General features: G+C 59.0%; 2 protein-coding genes across 4 annotated transcripts in view; both read right to left on the reverse strand.

The window, feature by feature from the left end:
* KIF17 (kinesin family member 17) overlaps positions 1 to 4,984 on the reverse strand; it is a 48,340-nt gene extending 43,356 nt beyond the window's left edge. For both annotated transcript variants that reach the window (XM_059995900.1, XM_059995819.1), the window contains exon 1: positions 4,754 to 4,984. In XM_059995900.1, coding sequence (XP_059851883.1) covers positions 4,754 to 4,984 — 231 coding nt within the window. The remainder of the gene's footprint in view (positions 1 to 4,753) is intronic.
* A 1,580-nt stretch (positions 4,985 to 6,564) lies between these two features.
* Positions 6,565 to 19,155, reverse strand: SH2D5 (SH2 domain containing 5). 2 transcript variants are annotated; one of them, XM_059996094.1, is made up of 10 exons: positions 19,144 to 19,155; positions 14,646 to 14,797; positions 14,231 to 14,311; positions 13,663 to 13,737; positions 12,472 to 12,618; positions 10,931 to 11,179; positions 10,604 to 10,778; positions 10,128 to 10,236; positions 9,475 to 9,634; positions 6,565 to 8,799 (listed from the first exon to the last, which is right to left on the reverse strand). In XM_059996094.1, exons 2-10 carry the CDS (start codon positions 14,730 to 14,732, stop codon positions 8,596 to 8,598), a joined length of 1,287 nt encoding a protein of 428 aa, XP_059852077.1. In that variant the 5' UTR covers positions 14,733 to 14,797; positions 19,144 to 19,155; the 3' UTR covers positions 6,565 to 8,595. The 2 variants fall into 2 exon arrangements, with proteins under 2 accessions (XP_059852077.1, XP_059852002.1); XM_059996019.1 differs by having other exon boundaries at positions 14,231 to 14,314.
* Positions 19,156 to 22,184: the final 3,029 nt, after the last annotated feature.

The following is a 22,184-nucleotide window of genomic DNA, read 5'->3' on the forward strand; positions in this document are numbered from 1 at the left end:
AGTGGGTAAGACTCCATGCTCCCAGTGCAGGGGGCCCAGGTTCGATCCCTGGTCGGGGAACTAGATCCCACAGGCATGCCGCAACAACGATCCCGGGTACTGCAACTAAGACCCGATGCAGCCGAAATTTTTTAATTAAAAATATTAAAGAAAGGGCTTCCCTGGTGGTGCAGTGGTTAAGGGTTCGCCTGCCAATGCAGGGGACGTGGGTTCATGCCCCGGTCCGGGAAGATCCCACATGCCGTGGACAGGCTGGGCCCGTGAGCCACAACGTCTGGAGCCTGTGCTCCGCAACAAGAGAAGCTGCTACAGTGAGAGGCCCGCACACCGCGATGAAGAGTGGCCCCCGCTCGCCGCAACTGGAGAAAGCCCTTGCACTGCACAGAAACGAAGACCCAACACAGCCAAAAATAAATAAATAAATAAAAAATTTAGCTACCTTTCTAAAAAAATACATTAAAAAAAAGAAAGAAAGACCCATCCTGTAGACCATTGCGGGGCTCGGGATCCCCAGGGACTGCTGGGGAAGGAAGACTGGAAGTCACGATCCGCAGCTCATCAGAGGGCCAGGTGCTACACACCAGGATGAGGCCCCTGAGGTGTGGGAGAGCCGTGGCAGACCAGTCACCCAACCAGGAGCCTCAGAGGCAGGGCACGCGAAGCCCCAGGGACAACACGGTACAGTGCCCGGACCATCAATGTCACCCAGACCTGACAAGGGATTCTATATCAAAATAAATATTTTATATGCACTGTCCAGTAGGGCAGCCACCAGCCACACCAGAAGTGCGCCTGATGCGACTGAGGAACTGAATTTATGTTAATTTACATTTAAAAACTGAAGCAGTGTAAAATATTTTCCCATCAAACACAACTTTATTTTTTTGTGTTTCATTTCATTTGAACTATGGACACTTAAACACCTGAACTGAGATGTGCGATAAGTATGAAACACACACCCGATTTCGAAGACTTAGTATGAAGAAACAATGTAAACTATCTCCCTAATAGCTACTATACCATGATAGTATCTATTATTATGTTTTATTGAAATGATAATATTTTGGATACTATTGGGTCAAATAAAATGGATTATTAAAATTAATTTCAGGGACTTACCTGGTGGTGCAGTGGTTAACAATCTGCCTGCCAATGCAGGGGACATGGGCTCGATCTCTGGTCCAGGAAGATCCCACATGCCGGGGAGCAAATAAGCCTGTGCACCACAACTACTGAGCCTGCGCTCTAGAGCCCACGAGCCACAAATACTGAGCCTGCATGCCACAACTAGTGAAGCCCGCACGCGTAGAGCCCGTGCTCCACAACAAGAGAAGCCACCGCAATGAGAAGCCCGCGCACCGCAGTGAAGAGCAGCCCCCACTCGCCGCAATTGGAGAAAGCCCGCGCGCAGCAACGAAGACCCAACACAGCCAAAAATAAATAAATAAATAAATTTATATTAAAAAAAAATCAAATAAAACTGAAATTCAGTTCCTCAAAAGCAATAGCCTCATGTCAAGTGCTCACTTGCCACATATGGCTGGTAGTCCCTAACTGGACAGCCCAGATACGGAACATTTCCACCACTGCAGAAAGTTCTGCAGAACCACGCTGCTGTGAAGTAGAAGACAACTTTACATGCATTAAGGCAAAACATAAGATTTCAGAAACGCTTCACCCATCAACTGATACCTCCAGACCCACCAGAGACGTGCGCACACACGGAGCAGGTGCTAAATGCCAGCCACTGTCCACCCCGGGTTCTGCCACGTTCCCCGTATTATTATTTACTAAATGATTTTCATGAAATCAAACTGTTAATTGACTCTCCTGTTAACTTGATGTCATCCTCAGCAATAATTCCCGGAAGCTGCATTACAGGCTGGACATGCTAAATATTTCTTCTACTTCCCATTAAAATCAACGCGTAACTATTGAAGTTGAAATAACAGCATCTGTGCTAAATTGCCTCACGTCCCCTTTCTGTCCTCTCCCAAACGAACAGTTTTGTGTTCCGTCCAGGGGCCAAATTCTACTGCATCGATGTCTCTGGACACCAGGCCCGTCCTCAGTCTGTCCTGGTAGAAGCCATGGGACCTGGTCCCTGCGTGGGTTGGGTGGTGGGTCATCAGAGGGGACTCTAAGGTCATGGGTGTGAAGCGGGGAGGACGGGGAGATGGCAAAGCCACTGGCTGGGAAAGAACCCACAGACCAGGCAGCGGGCCAGGTGTGGAGGCGAGGAGCTCAGGGTAGGACATGCTGAGTCGGCTGAAAGGTGGGTCTGAGGTGGACAGCTCCCAGGACAGTGGAAGAGGTCACCCAGTGACAGAGGAGATCAGGAACAGAGCCTGGATTTAAGGGTGGGGGTGGGGGTGGGGAAGGGAAGGGTCAGTCCGAAGTGCTGGGGGCTTCGTGCAGTAGGAACTGAAGGGAAGGGCCTGGGCAGGAGGCTGCCTGGAGGTGGTCAGAGCCCAGCAGGACAGACACACAGGCGCCTGGCCTAAGGATGCAGCTACTCCTGGCTCCAAGTTGCTGAACCATGCTTTGCATATGATTCACATGCCGCTCATTTAATAGAGGCAGCAGGATGGGGCATGGGGACCTGGCACTGCGCTGGGGATCAAAACCACCAGTAACTCATTCTGTGACATTCAAGGTCTCCGTTTCCTCACCAGGAATGATGCCTCCAGCTCTACATATGTCTGGTGAAGATCAAATGCTACATGCTGGTCTCCACCTGAAAGGCCCTTTCCTCCACCTTCTTGCCTGGCTGACTCCTCTCATCCCGGTCTCAGCTTAGATCTCACCACTTCCAGGAAGTCCTCCCTGCTTTCCCATCCCCTCCAAGCCCAGGTTTGCTAGCCTTCTCTATGCTGCCAAAAAGTCCCCCAGGATTCTCCTCCCACTCATCACCCTGGCTTGTAGCTACTAGCTTAGCTGCTCCCCCACCTGATCATGAGCTGGCTGAGGGCGGCACTCCCCACGCCTAGGATGGGGCCTGGTATGAGAACACTATTTGTTAGCTGAATGAATGAATGAAAAGGAACATATGTCATGTTGAGTTTGAGGCTCTGTGGGATGACTGGAGGTAGGGGTCTGACAGAATCCCCTGTAGCAGTGAACTCGGGACAGAAGTGAGAGCTGGAGATCTGAGGTAGCCACTGTCTCCTTAGGTCTCCCCCTCTGGGCCGGGGCTTCCTGGGAACCTTAACCAAGGGAGGCTTGCTCAGGGGAATTATTTCCACGATGCGGAGAGGAACCCATGAGCAAGGCTGAGGCCCTGGAGAAGGCAAAGCCAAGGAGAACTCAATCTCGGAATCTTCCAGTCTCTGAGGGGCGACCCTGGACGTGGAAGCAGAGGGGCCCTGGGGACAGAGCTACAGCAGGTTGCTGGAAGCATCAGGGTGGCTGACTCTGACTCACCGTGCAGAATGGTCTTCTAGGAGCTAAGAAGCCAAGGTGGAGCAGGCAGCTCTGGGAAGAGAGAGCTCCTGCCATCCAAGGACCATTCAAGGTGGACATTCAAGGACCCGGGGTAGGGGGGCGGCTGGATCAGAGGACCGATTCTAGTCCCTTCCAGCCTGGGAGTCCAGGATGGTAGGACAGCCTGGCCATCCCCAGAGCGTGGTACCGCCCTCTGGGGAGAGCTGCCCTCTTTCCCTGGGCATCTTCTACAGTCACGCCCTCACCACTGGGGGGCTCTGGGTTCCAGAACACTTCCGCCCTCACAGGCAGTTTTGACTGTGGCCAAAGGAGGTGCTCTGGGGGATGCTAACTGGCCTGCCGGCCAAAACAAAAAGGTTCCACAGGCAAATACCTTTTGGAAATGCTGGGTTAAATAAGCCAAACTATTTTCTCCACCGCAAGACTCCCCAGAGCCTCAAGTACCCTAATGTGCAGCTTCAAGTGAGGGAGGGTGTATGCAGCACTTCCCAAACTTTTCCTTTTTTCCTGAAACAACCTGTGACATCTCACTTCACTAGCGATTCGATGCACAGCTGGGGAGATGGTGGTAGCAAGGAAAGAGCCCTTGGGCCAGGAGTAGCTCCAGCCCCACCTCCGCCAGAAACTCACTGTGGGAGCTTGCCATGTTTCCTCCCTATGGGCCTCAGTCTCCCCATCTGTGAAATGTGAACCTCCCTGTCATGCAGCGCCAAGGAGCTACCTAGTGTGAGAGTGTGAAAAAAAGTAAAAGCCCTATAAGGGGCAGAAACTGTTGTGGCCTCGCTGTTCTTCAACCGCCAAGGAGGAAGGTAAGTCAGACCAAAGGTAAAGGGTTTCCAGTTCTCCAGGACCAAGGCCAGGCCAGCAGCCTTCTCTCTGCAGAAGCAGGGAACTAGTGAGGGGGCGGAGGAGAAAGGAGAGGGGGAGGGGGAGGGGGAGGAGACCTGGGGCTCTTAAGAGGAGGAGGCTGGGGAAGTGGCTGGAGCTTTTAGAGAAGTCCTGAAGGTGTTGGGTGAGGGTGGAGGGCAAGTGGTCTTGGGGGCTGGAGTTCCTGTGGGAAGCAGGCTGGAAGGATGGGGGTGAGGACCAGCCTTGGCACCGGGGGCAGTGGAGACATTGTAGACGGGTTCCAGCTGTCTGCTGACAGAAGTCTTCAGACTAACCTGCTGCTGTCCACCCGCGCCCCTCCAGAAGGGCCTTCCCGCCCTGCTTGCGGGCAGGGCAGTCCCTCAGGATCCCTCCGAGTGGTTCCAGGTCCCCCAGGTCCTGCCCAGCGGGTCCTCGGAGGCGGCCTCGCGGGCATCCTCACCTCCACCAGTGGGTAGGCGATTTCGTTGTAGATCTGCTCGGTAAAGTGGTCCACGTAGTAGGCGCCGTCGAAAGTGAACTGCTTGGGGGGCTGGTCGACGGCGCCCGGGTTCTGGATGAAGCACTGGCCGCGCGCGGAGTCCACCGTCACCACAGGCTGGCAGTTCAGCTCCAACTCCCGCTGGTTCATGGGGCGGCAGCGCACCACCACCTTCACCGACTCCGAGGCCATGGCGCCGCGGCGGGGGTCCCCGGGGTGCGGCCCGACGTGGACGCCGCGACCAGGACACAGGACCTCGGGGCGGGAGCCGCCGGGGCGCCGGGGCCGGGGGGCGGGGCCTCGCGGGCGGGGTTGGGGCGGCGGCGGGGCGACCGGACTCCTTGGGGGACGCCTCGATAGGAGGGTAGGGGCCGCGGGGGAGTCTCAGGACCCGAGCCGGAGCCGCCGCCTCCTCCCGCTCCCGGGCTCGCCCGTCCCTGAGGCCCAGACCGGGCGCGGGCAGTGGGGCATCAGCGCTGCAGGCGCCGCCGCAAGACCAGAGTCCCCGGAGCCGCCCCAGCCGCCCGCTAGCACGGACGCCGCCAAGGCGTTCGCGGTTGCTGGGCAACGCCCCTGGCGTCACAGCCCGTGCCTCCCGAACTTCCGCGCGTTCTCCGCGCCCGGCAGGCCCCGAGAGCAACCTCCGGCTGGAGGCCGGCGCGCGGGGGCGGCCGTCGGGGAGGACCGGCACTGGCTTTGCTGGAGCATCTGCCGGCTCGGTGCCAGATGCTGCACAGCCGTTTTCTTCTCCAGTCCCCACAGTCCCAGTCCAGAGAGGTTAAGCAGCTTGCCCGAGGTGGCCCAGGGGAGGCCAGGCTTGACTGCACCTCGGAGAGAAATAGTAGAGGAGAGGCCTCATCCGGGGATTAGAGACCTACTGAGAAAGGCAACAGGACCTTGCTGCCCTTTATCCACATCCCTGTATTGACTCGGGAAGGCTGTCCCAGAGCCTATCACAGCCCCGGGGACAGAGCAAAGCTTCCCTCTAACGCTGCCCCTTGTTTTCATTAAGACTCAAGATTGAGAAACAAAACAAAAAACTTTGAAAGCTGGTCTTTTGGTTGGAGAGGCTACCTGGCCTCTCTCCCCACCCCCACCCCGAGCACAAGTCCCTCCAGAATAGCGGCCGTCACACCTCCTCTACGCTCCCCTTTGCACAGAAATTGTCAGCTACGTGCCTGCCGGGCACGGTGATAGATGCCGCGAGACAGCCCAGTCCCTGCCCTCCAGGTGCCCAGAGTCTAGTGGGGGAGGCTGACATTTGAAACAAATGTCCCACAAACAAAAATCCCATAAATAAGAGTGTTAACAAACTAAAGGACCAGTTTTATGGAATATCTAGCCAGGAAACCTCCCCCAGGCCGGGCAGGGGTCAGGGGGCAGTCAGGGCAGGCTTCCTGAGACTGAGAGATGGTAAGGTTGAGGAGTTAATCAGGTAAAGGAAGAAGAGGAAGACGAGGAGGCTTGTACAGGCTGTGCAAAGACCCTGTGGCACGTTGCAGGAGCAGAAGGAAAACCCGAGTGGCCAGAATATAAGGACTTGAGTCTTTTTCCCGTAGGAAATACCCACTGAAGGTTTTAAGCAGTAGAGTCATTGCTTGAATCTACCTACCCAATTCCTTCAAGACCTCCTGAGCCCCGGAGGACAGTATCTCTGTCTGGTTCATCATTCAGCAGCAGTGGAAGGTATGGTTGGCAAACAGAAGCGAAGCCGGCAAACCGGACAAAGACCTCGCCTTTCTAAGGAAAAGTCTGTACTATACAATCCGAAGAAATGCATTTTATTTATTTCAAGTCCACACAGTAAGGAGAGCTGGGCTACCCAGGGGGCACTGGTTGGAACAGAGAAAACTGTGGTCTATAATTGAGACATTGAGGCGTCTGCACATGTGGGTCAAAAACCTTTGTACTGTGTGATCCATAAATGCTGTGTGAAGGAATGTTAAAGTGCTTTGGGACCATTCCTGACACCTTGTCCACACAGATAACTTGTGCAACAAAATCCACCCCTTACAGAGGTTAAGACCAGTTATCAGGTCTTCTTAAATGTGTGTGACTCCAGGGCTGTAATCCTGGGCCCCATGTCACCAAACCCCTCTCCTTGCCAGGGAAATGGGAGCCTGGGGCCTCCCACGAGGGACCAGGGCTTTGCCCAGGGAGGAGATGGGTTCTGGTAGTAATGGCCGTAAAATGAGGCTGGGTTCCCACTCACATTCAGTATAAAATCAGTACTGTGGTTCCAGTGAAAAGAGCCCCCAAAGGACAGCCTCCTCCTATCCCTTGTGACAAGAGTGACTAGGCCCCAGCCAAGACCATTTGCTGAGCCGGAGGTTGTAAGCTGGGAACACCAGGCCTGAGCTTCTGAGGCTCCTCCCTTCTTTTTATTCCGTTGGGGTTGCCCTCTTCCTTCCAGGAGTCAGAAGTCTGTTACTTTCAAGATGCTGAGCGGTCACATTCCCTCCCCAGATGGGGGAGAGGGCAGCCCCCAGACTCATGACTTGGCCTCTGCCTCAGGAACAGAAGTTCATCCAAAGTGAACTTGCTCCCTATCTTAATCTGGTAGATTCATGCCTGTCTGTCAAGTTTACTTATACAGGGGAATACCCAGATCCGTCGTCAGTCACCGCAGGGCCATTGCCTTAGACTAGCGTTATTTCCCTGGATGGACCCCCACTGCCGCTGAGGCCAAGTACCCTCCGGCAGGGCCCACATCAGTTCTATCTTTGGATGATTCCTCCCTGACCCCCATCCCCAAGGGGACTGGCCTAGTGAAGTGGCCCCTGACAGATGCCCATTAAGGGAAATGCCACCATTGGGGGGCTTCCCAGGCAGCCACCAAACCCAGTCTGGCCTGCAGGATGAGTGAAGCAGGACCCTGGTCACCCCTCTAAGCCTGCAGCTCACTGCTGGCCCCTCCCGGTCAAATGGCCAAAGAAAGTGAGCCTGCGGGGGGGCAGGGGTGTGTGGGCGGGGATGAGACTGGGACATCCCTTCCAAGTAAGCAGGAACCACAAGCCCGTGGATTTGAGTGGAGAAGAACCAGCCTTCCTAGTCTGAAGGTTCACTGAGATTCTCTGCCCTGTCGGCCCATTCACATCCCTCTCTGCACACAGGCGTCCACCTGCATGTGGGCTTTGGGTGGCACGGCTCTTTGTCCGTCCTGCCCTTTCTGCACCCTCTTAACCCCCACTCTTCAGAACTCAAGAGAAGACTCCTTTAGCCTCAAAGGACATGGGAAACAGGCCTCGCTCCGTCAGCCTGGATGCAGCCTCCAAGCTCCATCACGTCATCCCTGTTTCTCTCACGGAGAGGGTGGCTCGTCCCCATGCCTTCGCCCAAAGTGAGAACTCACTCCTGCCTCCCCAGATACCTCTCCCTCACACGCCTGGCTGCCTGGGTCAGGAGCTCTCTGGAGACGCCCAGTCAGGGCCCCAAGGCCTGGCCTCCTTAGGAGAGGGCTCCACCTCTGCTGGAGCAAACCTTCCCGCCCACCTTGGAAAGCTCCCCACCTAGGAGTAAGGTGAAGCCCAGAGAAGACAAGCACCCAGGCACCCAGCAAGTCCACGGAAGCCTGGAGCTCTGCCTGCCCCTCCTGCAATCCTGGCAGGCCGTGTGAGAAGCCGCTGGCAATCCCCACTCTCGGGGCTCCGCCCACAGGCAGGGTAGTGATGGAAGACTGGTCCAAAGGGCAGTGACTGGATGGAACTGGTGCCCAGCGGGGTGACAGAAGGGCAGAGCAGAGCAGCCTGCTGAGGCCCAGGAGCCAGGGTGAGGCGGGGCCTCTTGGCGTGGGGCTCAGCGTCCTAGCCCAGGCCCTGCAGTTCTGCCTCGGACTTGGCATGGCCAAGGGGCCGGAGCATCCGGGGAAGCCTGCCCTCGGGCCCGCAGTCCTGCTCCTCGTAGCCGGGGTTCAGGCGGCCCATGTCGAGGGAGCAGAAGAGGCTGCGCTCCGTCCCAGCGTGATGCTCCACCAGGGCCTCCAGGCTGGGGAACTCAGCCGGCAGGTGCTGGTGGGGGCGAGGAGGGGAAGGGACTTCAGCTCCAGCTCCCCCTTCCACACAACCGCCCCCTCACACAGGATCCTGCCCCAGGAGGGAGGAGGATATTCGAGCCCAGAGAGGACACTGTCCTGCTCACAGCAGAACCACACCCCGGTTCCCTCCCTTTCTCTCCTCCCAGCCTGGACAGGACTGAGGCACTCGGCGTGGAAGTAAGGCCACACATTTAAAAAGTCCTTCCTGCCCACCCCTGTCCCTGGAAACCTGTGATCAGGCCAAGACTCCAGACCTAGAGACTCGGAGGCTGTGTGAGCTTACGCAAGCCTCTACCCTCTCTGATCAGTTTCCTCTACTGCTAAAAGATGAGTTAGGGTGTGGGAAAGCGTGACTTTTTAAAAGCCGGGATTTCTGTAAAAATGTGAGGCATGACCCTAGCCCAAGACTCTACCTCCCCGGAGCGAGAGAACTTAGGGTGGAGCCAGCAGAGCACAGGTGGAGCCAATAGGCCAGTGGGGGCGGGGCCAGAAGGGCCAAGGACGAAAGAGCTGGATGGAGAGTTAAATAAGGGGTGGGGCCAGAGAGAGCCAATGGGGGCCCGGGATGAGGGTGAGGCGGGCTCAGGCCCTCAGTGGTTAGAAAAGGGCGGGGCTGGAGGGCGAGGGGCAGGGCCAGGAGCACTGTTACCTCCACGCAGTAGCGGCCTAGGTGGTTCCGGAAGACCTGGTGGGGCACCACGCCGCACTGCGTCCTCACCGACAGGCACCACTGGCCACTGGTGCCTGGCTCAGGCCACAGCAGGAAGGCCCCAAGCACGTCTCTCCGCAGCAGGGCGAGGGCGCTGGGCCTGGGACGGCAGAGGGGAGAGGCTGAGGGCGGGCCCCCTAGTCAGGACCCAGCCTCGGCTTGCTTAATGGCATCACAGCTCCACAGCACCGTAAACACAGTGCCTGCCCCAGAGTAGACCCGCAACGGAAGGAAGCTTTTAGCCTTCCCTTCTAAAAGGTTTCCAAGGGGGTCCTAATTGCTGACAACTTCAAGACCCAATCGGTAGAGAGCTGGCATTTAGGGAGCTGAACCCTGTGACAGGCCAGGCGCTGAAGGCTTTACCTGAATAACCTCATTTGATCCTCTCCACAGCTCTGCAATGAAGGTCCTTTTATTATCCCCACTTCACACTTGAGAAAACTGAGGCCCACGGTGGGGAAGCCCCTGGCCTGAGGTCCCGAGGTCAGGAGGCCTCCGCCCAAGTGCAGGGATGGACACGTCTCAGGGCCTCGGGGGAGCCCACAGCCTATTTCTCTGACGCCCCCCCAAAAGGGCTGGGCACCCCCTCCTACCTCGATATGCCAGTAAAAGCCCAGATGTTCTCCGTCAGGCTGCCCTCGCTCTCCACCAGGCATGAGGGGCCCCCAGGACCCCGGGGCCAGGCCTCCCACGCGTCAGGAACTATGGAGACCATCCAGGGCTCAGAGGAAGAGAGGTGGTCCCCTCCCGCGCCCAGCCCGGCCCACGCCCACAGGCCTCATCACCCCCGCCGCTCCCGGCCCAGTCTGCACACATCCTGCTTCCCCAGAGGCACAGCAGCGCCCAGGCACATCTCCAGGCACAGCCCCTCCCCAGTCACAGCACATCAGCAGCTACGCAGTCGCCTCTGCAAGCCCCTGGGCACGCAGCCCCTGCGCCCTCGCGCCCTCCCTCGCGTGGACACGAGGCCTCAGCACTCCCAGGCGCAGACATCGACAGTCACGGCCCCGCAGACACGGACACTCAGGCCCACCCTCGCCGACTCGCGCAGCCGTGCCCGGCCACTCACAGGCCTCCCGAGCCGACAGCTGCAGCTGCGTCTCGTAGGTGCAGGCGCGGTAGGCCCCCGAGCGGATCACCTTGCTGCGGATGGCCTTCTTGCGCACCAGCGTGGGCGAGCAGTACGGGTTCCCCAGGCGGGCGTGGCGGGCGCCCCCGCGGCTTTCCGACTCCGGCGGCTCCTTCTAGGGCACCAAGAGGACCCCGCAGGGGCAGCCAGACTCAGGCCCAGCCATTAGCCCCTCCCACGGAAGTCCAGCACCCGCCCCTCTTGATCCCCAAACCTTCGCCCAGTTCCCTTGTCCATGGCCCACTCCCTGGCTGGGGTGCCGCGTACCCCACTGCCCCCAGGCACCCCTGCTGGCAGCCGCCCGAAGGAGACCAGCGCGTTAACGTGCTGTGAGAGCTGATCACGGCCGAGGGGTTCCCATACTAGGCCAGGGGTGCCCCCAGGGCCCGACAGGGGCTTCAGGGGCACGTCCCCTACGGGTCCCGGGCAGGGCTCAGGCCGTGCCCGTTCCTCAGGGTGCTGCCAGAGGTGAGCGAGCTGGAAGGAGCGGCAGAGCAGCAGGTGCAGGATCTGGACCTGGGGAGGGAGAGGGAGGCGGGCTCAGCTCGGGGAGGTTTCCTGGGGGTCTCCTCAGGCGTCAACCCAGGCACCAGGGGGGCATGCAGCCCCTTGGCGTGGAATGCTCTTCCCCATTCTCCCTGGGAAAACTTCTTATCCCTCAAAACCTCACCACCATGCAGCATCCCCGACCAGCTTCCTCTATTCATTTAACAAATACCGAGCATCTACCTTGTTCCAGGCGTCATGCTTGGAGCTGCGACGACATGAGCTAAATGCACTCCCAGCCCTAGGTTTACTACCCTCACCCTGCGCATTGTACCCTCTTGGGGGAGTGGCTAAGAGCCCAGGCCCTGAAGTCACACAACCTGGGATCCAATCCTGTCTCTGTCACCTAGGAGCTGCTGTGTGACCCTGGGTACAGCATGGCATCTCCGCGCCTCAGCTTCCTCCTCCCCACCTCCCTGTGCCCCTTTAATGAAAACGGACCACAGAAGACCCCCTGGAGAAGCCCAGCACTCTGGGGCCCACACATTCCATCCGCGACACACATCACGCAGGCCCAGCACGTTGGAACTGTGAGCTCCAGAAGATCAAGGGCCACGTGTCAGCCACCTGTCACTCCAGTGGCCGGCACAGGGCTTGACATACAGGGGTGACGGCAAATGCTTGCTGCGTGGAACCAAGCCCAGCCTCTGCTCGCCAAACAGTTGGCTGCCGAGGCTCCCCTGCTCATGGCGGCCACACTGGCTTTGCCTTTCGGGATCTACCCGCCCACCCACTCTCCCCACGGGGCCAAGCACCAGAACAGTTCAAGACCCAGACCCAGCCTCTGCTCTCAAAGGATTCCCGTGACTGCAGTTAGGGACAGACCGATGACAGAGTGCAGTGCGTGTCACAGGACCGCAGAAAGTGTGGGGGGCGGTCTGGAGGATTCAAGGTGGGCTCCACAGACACACGGGCTGAGCCTCAAAGGGCGAGTTGGAATTTGCCAGGATGAGAAGGGGAAGGGGTTGCAGGCAGAGAGAACAGCAAGGGCAAAGGCCTGGCAGTGTGACCCTCCGATCTCTAAGGGCACAGCCTGGTCCCCACCTCCAAGCTCGGGGAACGCTGAGGCCACTGACTCGCTTTGAGGGCGTCCTCAGAGGACAGCGCCACAGCAGGAGCCGGGGTGGCAAGGGGTGCATGCCTGGAGGGGCGCAGGCCAGCGTGGCTGAGCCGTCCAGGGCCTCGGTCCCTGGAACCCACACTGATGCACAGCAACCCCCCCCACCCCGAGTGCTGCGCCCCCTGCCCTGGGCCCCAGGTACCTCTCCAGGCTGGCTGCCCACAAAGAGGTGGCAGAAGAGCTTGCTGGCCGGGCTCCGGGGATTTCGGGCCATGAAGGCAAACTGGCAGTCGGCTGGGCACCAGGTGGAGTAGAGTATGCGCCTCAGGGCGTGAGCCATCAGGAGCACCTGGGGATGCAGCAGGCACACCGGCCTCCATCAGACCCACCGCGTGGTCTGCAGCTGCCAGCCCAGCGCGTGCCAGCCCCGAGGGCCCCGCACACCCGCTGGCAGGCCTCCCGGGCCTGCTCTCCAGCCTGCACGCCCAGCTTCGGGCCCACCCTGCTCCTGGGGTGAAGAACTCTGCCCTCCTTCCAGGCCTGCCCAAACCACGCTTCACATGGGAACCCTCATCCTTCACAGGGAACCTGAGCTCGGGTCCCTTGCTCCCTGCTGCCGACCTGCTGGCTGGGGTGGTCATGCCAAGCTACGGAGCTGAGGGGCAGAGGGTTCACGGCCTGTGGGTCACGGGGACAGGCGGTTGTGGCCAGCCCTGGGCTTGCACGCCTGGTCTCTGGAGTCAGGTGACAGGGGTTCAAATCCTGGCTCTGCCACTCACTCTCCGGGTGACTTGGGCCGGTGAGGGCAGCTCTCTGCGTCCTTGTTGTGACAAGTGGGGCTGGGGGGTGAGCGAGACCTCATGCAGGTGGCACAGGCCCTGAACCCAGGGCCCCGCCATGCACAGCTCTGCACCCATTTACACCAGTCCTAGGTGAGTGGTGCCGGAGTCGTGGGTCTCACAGTCTGGCACGCGGTTTAGTGTTCATCAGACACTGGTTTGCACCAAGAGGAGGATGGCAGGCCAAGCAGGGGCTCCCAACTGGCCTCCAGCCTGCCTGGCCCTGTTCCACAGTCATGAGAGGCTAGCCACAGCCCACTGGCCAAGCCCGGGGACCCACAGAAACCTCATGGGGCTGGTTGGTCCTGATGCTCAGGCCAGGAGGTGGCCCCCGGAGATTCTGGTGGGCTGGCGGCCAGCGGGTGAGAGGGAGGAGAAACTGTCGTCCATGCTTGCCAGGGTGGGAGGGCCTTGGAGAGAGGATGTCCAAAGGCCCAGAGCAGGCTGGGCAGCGGGGAGGCTGGAGGGGCAGTGCAGGGCTGGGTGGAGGCGAGAGCATTCCCAGGGAGCAGGACACCTGTCCGGTCCTCACCTGCACCCACACGGGTTCCTACCTCACCCTCCCCGCTGTAGATCTTGAGGCCCTGAAGGCTGAATTTCAGGATGACAGCCCGGCGGCGGGGACAGTCCTGGGGGGGAGACAGTTGGTGGGGGGCAGACATTACCTTCCAGGCCCTGCCCAGCCCAGCCTCTGTACTAGTCCCCCTGGGCTGGTCAGCCAACTCCACCCCAGCGGCCAGGGGACTGAGCCCTGGACAGGGATCCCCCCCCAGGAGCCGGGGAAGTGTGGATGGCTCCTGGCAGACCAACCCCTGGGCCATGTTATGACCACCCCCCCCATCTCTTCCACCTGTGGCTTCCACCTGTGGGGCACAGGTCATGACCACCCAAGGGAGGGTGCCCCCGGGGCTTCAGGGGCGTGGCTCCAGGAGCCCGGGTGTGGTCCTGACTGGGCCCATCTCTCAGAACGGCGTTGGTCCTGCCCCTCCCTGGGCCTCACTTGCTCCCTCTCTCTGAATGGAGGTTGGAACGGATCACAGGGTCTCGGGCCATTCCCAGGCCGACACCCCAAGGCTGTGATCCCCCGCAGGGAAGTGCGCTCCCCAGCCCCCAGCCCCTTACCTTCAGTGCCCACAGCTGCTGCTGCACCAGCCACGCGCTCTCCTGGGTGTCCAGGTCGTCCACGGGGAAGGAGCCCACGTACTGCTTGGGGGTGGGGTGGGGGGTGGGAGGGCGGCACGGGGAGTCAGGCCCATGGCTCCTGACCCCCGTCCTCCAAATCGCCCTCCACGCACGCACTCTGCTCTGTCGGGTAGGCTGTGGATGGTGACAGAGCGCGGACTCGGAGTCCAGGCTCTGCTACTCTCCCTGGTGAAGCCACTCGGCCCCTCTGCGGCACCATCGCCTCATCTGTGCACACACACTCCAGAGCTGGGGCCACCGAAATAGGCCGGTGACCCACGGCTCCTGTCCACCCCCAGGGCCTGCCACCCAGTCACGCCCATCGGAGCCCACCTCGTGGGGCGGCCCCACCCACCTGGGCAAACTTGGTGATGCACCTGGGCCGGTGAGGGGCAGGGCCGCAGTCGGAGGCTCTCCGGCCCCCCGCCCCGGCCTTCTGCATGGCCCCCAGGGTGCCCGGCTTCAGGGTCCGCAGGAGAGAAGGCTGCAAAGGGCAGGGGAGGAGGGCTGGTGCCCAGGCGGTCGAGCCTCAGAGCGCCCGTCAGAGGCCACCAAGCTCTTGCATCCAACAAACCCTGCCTGAGCACTGGCTGTGTGCCAGGCAGCACCCCGGGCGCTGGGACCCAGGGGACACACGGCCCTGACCCAAGTGACAAACTCCCTGCCTGCCCTCATGGAGCCGACAGTAAGCTAAATAATAAGTAAGATATGGAATATGCTAGATGGTGGTAAAGCAGAGAGGAGGAAATGAAGGGCAGGCTGGGGTCAACTACAGCCGAGCAGGCCTCGCTGAGGAGTGAGCTTCAGGAAGGAGCTGGAGGAAGGGGGTGCAGACATGTAACCAGCTTGTGCAAAGCGCCAGGGGACGGGGACAGCCTGGGAAGGCAGCACCCAAGAGGAGGGATGTGACAGCGGCGAGGACAGAGTCTGCACAGGCACGGAGGCGTGAAGGCAGCTGGGGCCCTGAGGCAGAACTCAGCAGAGCAGCCGCCGGGTTGGGATCGATTGGCCTTAAATGTCACACTGGCGCTCTGCCCTGTGGGCAGTGGGGAGCCACAGCAGGTTCCAGGGCAGGAGCTCTGGAGTCCACAGGGGCAGGGGGCACTGGATGGCCAAGGCTGCGTCAACGGGGCCCTGGCTCCTTCCGCCCAGCCTGACTCCAGCCCCTGCCAGAAGACCCCACCCCAACCAGACCGGACACTGATGCTGAGGCAGGGGGTGGGGAGGGTGGACAACTGCCCCGGGGGTGCTGAGGAGTCCTGCCCCAGCCCACCCCAGCCTCTGGTCTTTCCTGGGGCCCCTCTCCCAGATCCACCAGAGGGGGAAGAGGAGGAAAGCTGCCTTCTAGACCATCCTCAAGAGCAGGGAGAGCACTTACTCCCCGTCAGAGCTCAGACCACAGCTGGTGCTCAGTGAACGTGGAATAAACTCGTCACAGACAGAATGGCTGAATGCCTCTGCCTAGGTCCCAGGGACTCAGCTCCCTCAGGCTTCCCTGGGGCCAACTTAGACCCCCACCTCCATCCCCCATCCTGGCGGGCTCCGTCTCACCAGGCTACCTGTAATCACTGCACTTGGGATCAGAGAGACCTGGGTCCAAATCCTGTGCGACCTTGGGCAAGCTGCCTCACCTCTCTGAGCCTCCATTTCCTTGTCCCCAAACCTGGGGTAACATGAGGAGTCAATGAGAATTGAATGGAGGCACAGAACCCAGCACGATGCCTGCCAGGCTCGGAGCTGTGATCAACAAGTACAGTCTCACGAGGGATGGGGAACCCCCAAACCTGATGCAGGAGCTTGGGAGGACAGCGAGGTCTGACCACTTTCAGTGCCCTCCTTGCACCAGGCCGCACCTGAGAAGAGACCACCTGGGCCAGGAGGGGGGGCCTGCCTGGGGGCCATGATTCCTGCCAGGAGAAAGCAGGGGTCAGACAGGGTGCTGGGCAGGAAATGGGTGCACCCCAGGTGTGCTCTCGCACCCGCAGGAGTCCTGGAGAAGGAGGGTTTGGGTGCTTTGGAGCTGATCCAGCGCCGAGGGCCCAGGAACGGCCCCTACCTCAGCCTGCCCCTGACCTTCAACCCCAGGCTCAGGCCAGGTGGGGGCACCAGCAGCAGTCGGCCATATCCAGTGAGCAGCCAGTAAGGGAAGAGCCAGCGAATAAAGGCCGCGCGGTCCCTTTGAAGACTCCCTGGTTCCGCCCTCCTGGCACCTCGCTACTTTGTGATCCTAATTATTTTTCACATCACGTCCATTACCTACTGTCATTTTACACTTAAATACAGCAAGTTAGGTGTGTAACTCGCACAAGAGCTTACGTGGCCTCGGTTCCAGGTATGGAGACGGGGCTTCCAGGGAACTTGCCTTTCAACTTCATAATCACATCCTGGGTTGGGATGCCCGGAACCCGTGGGCGGGGCGGTGGGGGGGAGAGGGTGGGTGCGGGCGGGACAGAGGAGGCAAAGATCAAAAACCAAACAGGGCAAAAGGGAGAGAGCGAAGGAACCCAGGATGAAAAGGCAGCCAACAGAAGTGGGAACAGAGGAGTGGGGAGAAAAACAGTAGAAAAAGAGACAAAGGAGAGATGGGAGGAGGGAGAGATGGGGAGCACATTTCACATGCTGCCTGCGCTGCTGCTGACACAGCCCCTCAGATGCTAAGAGTGTTAAGATGGAAAGGAACCACGAGGGCTATGGCACACACACAGGCCAGGACAGCTGTGTCTAAGGCTGTGAACAGCCTCCGTCCTCCAGATCCAGAGCTGCAGCTTCCTTGGGGACACCCCAGGGTGCAGGCTGTGGGGTGCCGGTGGGGAGACCACTGGCCCTCTTATAGGTCCCCCCTTACCCCCCATCACCTGATCCTTCCCCTACCCCGGAAAACTGGAAGTTTCTTCCCCCCAAGCCTGAGAGGTGTAGTGCATTTCGGCTCCAGGCCTCAAGTTGGGGGCTGCCCAGGGGACCAGGGAGGGTGCAGGCTCACCCTAACCCTGGAAACAGACCCGCTTACCTGTTCCAGGCACAGACACCCACTTATCCCTTTGGATCAGACCTGTTTTTCTGAGGTTTTGCACAGGAGCCTGGCTCTGGGCCAGAACCTTCCTACGCAGACACATTTGAAATGAGACTGGGGCCCTTCTCTTGCTCCTCTGAGGTTTTCCAGGTGGCCCTGCTTAGAGATGGGGAACTGGATGAGTTGACTACCTCGAGGGTCACGGACAGAGGCCCTCTGCTGCACTGCACTGTAGCTGAATGGTTGTCATAAGGAGGACCCACCTTCCAGCATCGTGGGAGACCACTCAGCCTGCAGACTCTGTGCTGAGTACATGGTGGCTCAGGAGGTGAAGTCACTTGCCCAAGGTCACACAGCATTCGGGGGAGCTCGGAAGCAAGCCTGGGTCTCTGGGGCTCTTTCCCAAGGCCATGGCAGCGCCCTCCTCCAAGTGAGCAGGGTGTCCACCTTTGGAGTTTGGTGGGTCCCAGCCTATCCAGGGGCAGGTGAGGCAAGGAAGCAGCGGCAGTGGCCCGGAACACCTCCGGTGCTGGGGGTGGATCTGATCAGCAAAACAGCTGCTTTCTCTCTCCGACTGCCTCCTGGGCCAGATGGTCTGGGGCTACCAGGGCCACTCCAGTCACCTGCCTCAGCTCCACTGGCTTTGGCTCAGCAGCACAGAAGAGCCCCTGCCCCCAGTACAACCCCTGGTGCCACCCCTACCTGCCTGGACCACAGGATGGGACAGATTGAACCATGCAGCCTAGGGTCCAGATCGTGGACTGTGGGGTCCCACAAGGTTGGCTGATGTAACCAACAAGTCACAACCTCTCAGACTCCATTTCCTCAAGCATAAAGTGGGGTAGTAAAGCAGCTGCCTCCTGGAGTTGTTCATCTATCTGTTCCTGCTGAGAATATTTCCAAGCGCTATGTGCCCTCACGGAGCACCCAAGCTGGGTTGGGAGGACGGTACTAGAAATCAACATTTCAGGAGGGGCTTCCCTGGTGGCACAGTGGTTAAGAATCCGCCTGCCAATGCAGGGGACACGGGTTCGAGCACTGGCCTGGGAAGATTCCACATGCCGCAGAGCAACAGCCAGTGCACCACAGCTACTGAGCCTGCGCTCTAGAGCCCGCGAGCCACAACTGCTGAGCCCAAGTGCCACAACTACTGAAGCGCGCGCGCCTAGAGCCCGTGCTCCACAAGAGAAGGCACCACAATGAGAAGTCTGTGCACCGCAAGGAAGAGTAGCCCCTGCTCACCGCAACGAGAGAAGAAAGCCCGCGCACAGAAACAAAGACCTGACGCAGCCCAAAAAATAAATAAAATAAATTTTAAAAAACCCAAACATTTCAGGGGGCTTAAGTTACTTGGAGGAAAATACAGCAGGGTGAAGAAGATACGAGATGTGTGTGCGTGTGGGGTGGTGAAGGCGGTGCTATCAGTACAGGGCGGTCTCTCCGTACAGACGACATTAAGCGGAAAGTGCTGTTTTCAGGATTAAGTGGGGCCAAACCACAGACGGGGTAATCGCCCAGGCGGTACGGAGCGCTCCACAGCGTGGGTATTTATTCCTGGGGAGCGCTGCCAGGGCTTTCAGCTGACAGTCCCCGGCCGGCCCGGGACGGAGAAAGTCCTCGGACCGACGGAGGGGCGAACGAGGCAGGACGCTGGCGGAGGGGCGGTGGAAGTGACGGATGGGGATGGGATGGTGGAGGTGATGGATGATGACGGTGATGGGAGAGGGACAGAGGTGCTTCTCCCCATCCGAGAACCTCCCCCATCTCCGCGCCGGGGGACCGAGTCCCGCTCCCGCCGGTCAGCCAGTCCCAGCCCCCGCCCGGCTTCCCGGCGCTCACTCACCGCGGCAGCCGCGTCTCAAGCCCCGTCCTGCAGCTCGGCGCTGCGACCCCCGCGCAGCCCCGAGCGTCTCCACCGCCCACCCGGGAGCCCGCCCCGCCCCTGCCGCCTCCCTCCCAGCGCCCCCTCCCCGCGCGCCCCCCACGTGGCCGCGGGAACCAGCGCCCAAGTCACCTCGGCCCTCGCCCACCCAATCGGCGCCCGCGGGGCGGCTCCGCTCTGCCGCGCCGTCCAATCAGCGGCCGCGGGGGGCCCTGGCACCGCCCCCGCCGTCTCGCACCCGGGCGCTCCGCCTTAAAGGGAGGGAGGGGCAGCTCCCTCCCGCCGAGGGCGTCTTTTCCCGGGTGAGGGACCTGAGTGCCTCGGGCCTAGCCGAAGGTTCCCTCCTCCCGGAGAGTTTTTCCCCTCCCGCCCCCTAGCTAGCTCCTCTTCGTCCTGTCGGCGGCGGCTGCGGCAGCTACTCCTCCGACAAGCTTCCCTGACAACCAGTGACTCCTCCACCTCCTGAAGAGCCCTCGCCACTCCTGCCCGTCATCCTACTCCTCTTACCAGAGTGCGAGCAGCCTCGGCCCTTGAAGGGCCTCCATCCCCAGTGCGCAGGACAGCCTGGCCCGCAGGAGGCCTTCAGGGATTGTCTTGATGAGTGAATGAATGCGCGCAGGGCCCGGCCTCTGGGGAACTCGGCCAGTCTCTCCCTTCCTTCCTTCAGCCCCAGAGGGGTGGGGATGTGGCGCATCCCTTTCCTCGCCCTCTTCGCGCCGGCCGTTCTGGGCCTTTCTTGTAAGAGAGTTAACTGAGCCTGCCCAGCCCGCTCGAGAAATCTCCGCACAAACGTTATCACTTATCACTGCACGGGGCCGTGACCATGTCCTTCGGGTTACACGGAAATCCACTGAGATGGGGGAAAACTGGTGAGCAAATCCAGCCCAGGGTGTCAGCCACAGCTTGGAGATGGAGAGCGCTTTTGTTCCCAAAGGGCCCAGAACCTTGTAGGTGCCAAAAAATAAACAGCAAGCCCGATTCAGTCCGGCCTTTGGCGGGTATGACACCTGAACTCTGCAGAGGAAACACCAGCATTGCCACACGGCAGGAAAGCAGGGGCCCAGGGGCGGCACAGGCTGCACCCCCACAGGTGGGCACCCTGACAGAGGTAGGCGGGCACAGCAGAGGTCTGAGGGCCTCAGGGGAGTTGGGAAGGAGGCAGGTGTGAGCCATGCTGGCCTGCGGGCATCGCTTTGTCTCCCCAGAGAACCTGGATGCCCTTCCAAGAGGCCGCAGTGAGGTGTAATGCCTCGAGGCTTGGTCCCAAGTCTGGGCACTTCCTCTGACTAGGTGTGGGACGTTGGGCAAGCACCTTAATCCTCCAGCGCCTCATCTGGAAGCGTTACTAACACCTGAATCATAGGGACGTGAGGGTTCGCACGAGTTAGTGTGGGCAAAGTGCTTGGCACAGTGCCTGACCCACGGTAAGTGAAGTGCTCAGTGGATATTCGCTGCTGTTAGACTTGGCTGTTTTTCTTGAGTTTCTTTTATGCATTATTGAATGGCAAGTGTTTGTTGAGTTCGCACGCCAGGTGCTCTGGAAAACCCTTCACCGAGGCCACGGGACAACCCTGAGTCCATTGATGAGAAGGATCGATTGATTTACAACTTGGTCCTGCTTTCCGAAAATCCCAATTTATGAAACTCAGGGTACACAAAGGATGAAGGGTTAATTCTTACTAGCTTTCCTAAAATGCATGTAAATTTTAAATAGAGGACTTGCCAATTACTAGACCACAGTCCCCAGTTTGAGACTCTTTGGAGAAAACAACACAAGCCACAACAGAATTAACTACTGGCTCTAATGAGTTCCTGAGGCACACAATTCATCCTGATGCCTATAATTTTAAAAATAGCAACAGGAATTTGTTTCAGGTCAAAATGAAAAAGGACCAAGGAATTAAATTCAGATGGTGAAACCACTAAACCCAGAGGGAGAATTTTGCCTTCTAAACCTTTCTCAGGAGAAAGGGACAGAGGGTGAAGATCTGAGGGGCAGGCACTGTGCTAGATCCCCGGGATACAGACATTTGCAACAGAACACCACAGAAACCAGACCTGGGAAGACACATGTGTGGAAAATGTACGTGACATTGACTCCTGACTTTGTGACCACCAAGGATCCTCTTCTTATTGGTCTTCACCAATACATTCACTCAGGAATATGATGTTTCAAAACCAAATGGATTTATACATTTGAAGTTCATTTCTTCATTTTTATTTGTGTACCAGAGTAATGTAACCACCCGTCTGAGCTCAGGTTACCAAACTCAGTGGACCTAATTCCACCAAAAGCACAGAAACTCTGAGCTTCTACCATGCATGTAGCCTTAGTAAATGTACAATAGATGTACAAGCTCAGAGGTTTGCACCAAGGGAAACAAACTTCAGTGGGAGTCAGCCATCTCCTGGGTGAGCCAAGCTAGTTCCGCTCAGGGCTGCAGCATGAAACAGCCACCACCGCATCATTATCTGCCCCCACATATCTCATCCTACATTCCTGACAGCTCTTGGGAGCCATCAGGTATAGAACCTCAACCACTGGATTAATGACTCACTTTTGCTGGAAGACCAGAGAAATCATCTCTGTTAAGCAGGGGAAGGAATGACGAGGCAAGCTACGGTGGTAGGGGTCGTGATCCCTGAACAAGCGAGGGCACATGGCTCTGTCATGGCATTTCCTGATGAGTCAGTGGCCGTGACTAAACCATACATGTGTGATCTTGCTCTCACAATCTTCCCTTTCCACTAGAAACCCCAGAATCTGGTACTGGCGTTGCCAGCTGATCAATGTTGAGTGGGAAGTAACATCACATCCTTTCCGAGCCCGTCTCCAACAAGAGGACTGAAACTGGAGCCAAGATGGTGAGCTTGGAACAGGCCTCAGCACAGCATCCCATACGCATCTGGCTTTTACAGCGCACGTCTCCATGTTTCCTCAGCAATACCTTCCCATGTTGGTAGCTACTTTCAACCTTGAGCACCATGGTTTCCTTCCCTCG

The sequence above is a fragment of the Delphinus delphis genome, chromosome 1 (assembly GCF_949987515.2).
Source record: "Delphinus delphis chromosome 1, mDelDel1.2, whole genome shotgun sequence".
NCBI classification, from domain to species: domain Eukaryota; kingdom Metazoa; phylum Chordata; class Mammalia; order Artiodactyla; family Delphinidae; genus Delphinus; species Delphinus delphis.